Source organism: Lolium rigidum, chromosome 7 (assembly GCF_022539505.1).
Source record: "Lolium rigidum isolate FL_2022 chromosome 7, APGP_CSIRO_Lrig_0.1, whole genome shotgun sequence".
In the NCBI taxonomy this organism is placed as follows: domain Eukaryota; kingdom Viridiplantae; phylum Streptophyta; class Magnoliopsida; order Poales; family Poaceae; genus Lolium; species Lolium rigidum.
In genome coordinates this window covers 150,458,210-150,462,297 of record NC_061514.1, presented here as the reverse complement: position 1 = coordinate 150,462,297, position 4,088 = coordinate 150,458,210, and the positions used below count along the sequence as shown (strand labels likewise).

At 52.0% G+C, this 4,088-nt stretch overlaps 1 protein-coding gene across 1 annotated transcript; it reads left to right on the top strand.

Moving 5' to 3' along the window:
• The first annotated feature begins 440 nt into the window (after nucleotides 1–440).
• LOC124669187 (probable BOI-related E3 ubiquitin-protein ligase 3) lies at nucleotides 441–1,543 on the top strand. Its single transcript, XM_047205863.1, has 2 exons — nucleotides 441–876; nucleotides 1,001–1,543. The coding sequence occupies exons 1-2, from the start codon at nucleotides 475–477 to the stop codon at nucleotides 1,541–1,543; spliced, it is 945 nt and encodes a 314-aa protein (XP_047061819.1). The 5' UTR covers nucleotides 441–474.
• The last annotated feature ends 2,545 nt before the right edge of the window (nucleotides 1,544–4,088 follow it).

The following is a 4,088-nucleotide window of genomic DNA, read 5'->3' as shown; positions in this document are numbered from 1 at the left end:
TTATCGAAATATTAAAATATTATAGGCATCCTATTATTTTGGTATAGAGGCAGTACTGGTTTGGTTGCCTCTTCAATTTGTTCCGGGCGTGAAAAGGCATTGCGCAGCGAGAATCTCGTGTTCGCGCGTTTACCAAGCACTTTCCTATGGATCGGACTTTTGACCCATCCAACCAATACTTACCGTATTTTACGCTGCTCATCTTCGAATCTTCGGGATGGCGCCCTGCATGGACTCTATAGTAAACATGATTTGTTTCTCATAATGTGCGGTTGATTATCTAACCAATATCAGTTCGCCAACCTTTAAACGTGACGTCTCCTTCCCCGATATCGAGTGCCGCTCCAAGTTATGGCTTCTCTCCAACCGCAGGAACGGGCGCATATAAAAACCTTCTCCGCTCCGCATACACCTCCGCGCCCATCTCCCCATCCGTTCCTCCTTGCCCTCCCTCTCTGTTCCCCAACAAAAGCCATGGCTGTGCAGGCGCACAACCTCTCCCACGACCTCCACGTCTACAACAGCTTCAGGGGTCTGCCTCTGATGGAGGAGATGACGGACCGTTCCCTTTACCTGGACGGGCAGGTCCAGCGCGCGCCGGCGGTGGCGGACATTGATCTTGCCTGGAACGACAACGCCTGCGGCCACGGTTTCGTGCAGAGGAAGCGGACGCGCGTGGTTGCAGCGGCGCCTTCTTTCTTGGAGAACCCGCACGCGCAGGGGCTTGTGCCCGTCGGCGACGTGCTAACCAGGGCGGCGGGCTCCGGCGCGGCGTCCACCAGCGGGAGGATCACCAATGCCACCAGCCTGCAGCACGACCTGCTCTCGACGCTCTCCCATCAGTGCACGGAGATCGATGCGCTCGTAAGAGTCGAGGTACCATTCTCTTTTTTCAGATAGAAACCATTCTCTTTTCTCGGCGGTTGGAATCGAGTTCTTGGTCTACTCGAGCGGTGCTCCGATTCGCGCTGGTTCTGACTGGTGGACGTTCTGCCTGCAGACTGAGCGGATGCGCGCGGGGTTGGAGCAGGCGCGGCGCCGGCACGTAAGGGCGCTGCTGTCGGCGGCGGAGCGTGCTGCGGCGTGCCGCCTGCGTGCCGCGGAGGCCGCGCTCGAGCTCGCGCGCTGCCGCAACGCGACCCTGTCGGAGAGGCTCGGACAGATCAGCGCGGAGGGGCAGGCGTGGATTGGCGTCGCCAAGAGCCACGAGGCCGTCGTGGCCGGCCTCCGCGCCAGCCTTGACCAGCTGCTACAATCTGCCGCCGCGCAAGGAGCGGCTGGAGAAGGCGCCGACGCCGAGGACGCGCGGTCCTGCTGTTTCGAGACACCTGTGGGCGACGATAATGCTGGTGCTGGGGACGACGGCGCGGAGGCATCCAACAAGTCCAGAGCAGCGTGCAAGGCTTGCGGCGAGGGTGAGTCGTGCGTGCTGCTGCTGCCGTGCCGGCACCTGTGCCTCTGCCCCGCCTGCGACGCCGCCGTGGACACGTGCCCGGTCTGCGCGGCCACCAAGAACGCCTCCCTCCATGTCCTGCTCTCTTGATCCAAGCTTGCGCGCCTTTGGCCTTCTCTTCTCTTTAAGGGTTGTCATAGCTAAAATCTGTTGACGTCACCGCGCTTGGTCTTGCTACTTCATCGCGCCGAAACCCAGCGACATGCCAAGTAAAATAGTGTTCAGTTCGCTAAGTTTCTTCGAATGAATAGCAGTACTTCTAGAATTTGGAAGCAGGCGTGGTGGAGTATAAGCTCTGAAGAATAGCACCTGCGTCTAAATATACAGTTGCTCCAGGGAGTTGCAGAGCGTAGTACTTCCAGTTCCAGATGCTGCTTTAATTTTTGAGAAAAAAATTGCGCGGTACATAAGTTTAATTCGGAGAAAAATGCAGCAATAGTCTAATAGAGTGCAGTTTTAAGTTTCAACATCAAGATAGAGCTCCCATTGCGCATTGGACGATGGATCGCTGTCGGACGGCTTTTATTGAAGGTAGATGCCTACATCAGGCCATGAGGGAGCACTTGCTTTGCACGAGCCCGAGCTACACTTTACGAAGCAAGAGGGCTTGTTCCTAAAGTTGGACTTCGAGAAGGCTTATGACATGGTAAACTGGGACTTTCTTCGGAAGATTCTTCTTCGCAAGGGTTTTTCCACAATGATGGTCCACAGACTCATGTAGTTGGTCAAGGGTGGCCAGACAATGATTAATGTTAACGGAGAAATCGAGGATTTCTTCCGTAACGCGAGAGGTGTGCGGCAAGGAGATCCGCTTTCGCCGATCCTGTTTGATTTCTTGGTGGATGGTCTGGCGGCCATCCTGCCCAAAGCCAACGCGGCTGGACATATTCAGGGTATGGTGCCTCATCTTATATGGGGGGGGGGTTGACACATCTTCAATATGCTGACGACACAATGATTTTGATTGAACCTAACATGGGTAGGGATTGCTAATCTTAAGACCATGCTCCTGTTATTTGAGAACATGTCGGGTCTGAAGATTGACTTTGACAAGAATGAGGTGGTGGTGACGAGGATCCCACCGGACTCACAACGTCGTGTCACCAATATGCTCAACTGTCTACTCGGAAAGTTTCCAATCACTTACTTGATCCAACCAATACAAGCCGCTAAGGGTAGTGGATTGGGAATTCCTTCCGGAGCTGGTTGGGCATAGGGTTGACCCGTGGCAGGGCCTTGATACGTCTCCGACGTATCGATAATTTCTTATGTTCTATGCCATATTATTGATGATACCTACATGTTTTATGCACACTTTATGTCATATTCGTGCATTTTCTGGAACTAACCTATTAACAAGATGCCGAAGTGCCGATTCGTTGTTTTCTGCTGTTTTTGGTTTCAGAAATCCTAGTAACAAAATATTCTCGGAATCGGACGAAATCAAGACCCAGGTTCCTATTTTCACCGGAAGCATCCAGAACACCCGAGAAGGACCAGAGGGGGGCCACAAGCCACCCAGACCATAGGCCGGCGCGGCCCAGGCCCTGGCCGCGCCGCCCTATGGTGTGGCCACCCCTTCGACCCTCCTGCGCCGCCTCTTCGCCTATATAAAGCCTCCGTCGCGAAAACCCTGAGACGAAGAACCACGATACGGAAAACCTTCCAGAGCCGCCGCCATCGCGAAGCCAAGATCTGGGGGACAGGAGTCTCCGTTCCGGCACCCTGCCGGAGCGGGGAAGTGCCCCGGAAGGCTTCTCCATCGACACCGCTGCCATCTCCACCGCCATCTTCATCACCGCTGCTGCTCCCATGAGGCGGGAGTAGTTCTCCATCGAGGCTCCGGGTCTGTACCGGTAGCTATGTGGTTCATCTCTCTCCTATGTACTTCAATACAATAATCTCATGAGCTGCCTTACATGATTGAGATTCATATGATGATGCTTGTAATCTAGATGTCATTATGCTAGTCAAGTGAGTTTTACCTATGTGATCTCCGGGAGACTCCTTGTCCCACGTGTGTAAAGGTGACGAGTGTGTGCACCGTGTGGGTCTCTTAGGCTATATTTCATAGAATACTTATTCACCGATGAATGGCATAGTGAGGTGCTTATTTATATCTCTTTATGATTGCAATGTGTTTGTATCACAATTTATCTATGTGCTACTCTAGCAATGTTATTAAAGTAGTTTTATTCCTCCCGCACGTGTGCAAAGGTGACGAGTGTGTGCACCGTGTTAGTACTTGGTTTATGCTATGATCATGATCTCTTGTAGATTGCGAAGTTAACTATTGCTATGATAATATTGATGTGATCTATTCCTCCTACATATGCATGAAGGTGACGAGTGTGCATGCTATGCTAGTACTTGGTTTAGTCTTTTGATCTATCTTACACTAAAGGTTACTAAAATATGAGCATTATTGTGGAGCTTGTTAACTCCGGCATTGAGGGTTCGTGTAATCCTACGCAATGTGTTCATCATCCAACAAGAGTGTAGAGTATGCATTTATCTATTCTGTTATGTGATCAATGTTGAGAGTGTCCACTAGTGAAAGTCTAATCCCTAGGCCTTGTTCCTAAATATCGCTATCGCTGCTTGTTTCTTGTTTTACTGCGTTACTACTGCTGCG

What these genes read in the sequence shown, in the direction of transcription:
- LOC124669187 (XM_047205863.1), top strand. Translation starts at nt 475, where the DNA reads ATGGCTGTGCAGGCGCACAACCTCTCCCACGACCTCCACGTCTACAAC. An exon ending in ATGCGCTCGTAAGAGTCGAG is followed by an intron (nt 877 to 1,000) that starts GTACCATTCTCT and finishes TTCTGCCTGCAG; the next exon opens with ACTGAGCGGATGCGCGCGGG.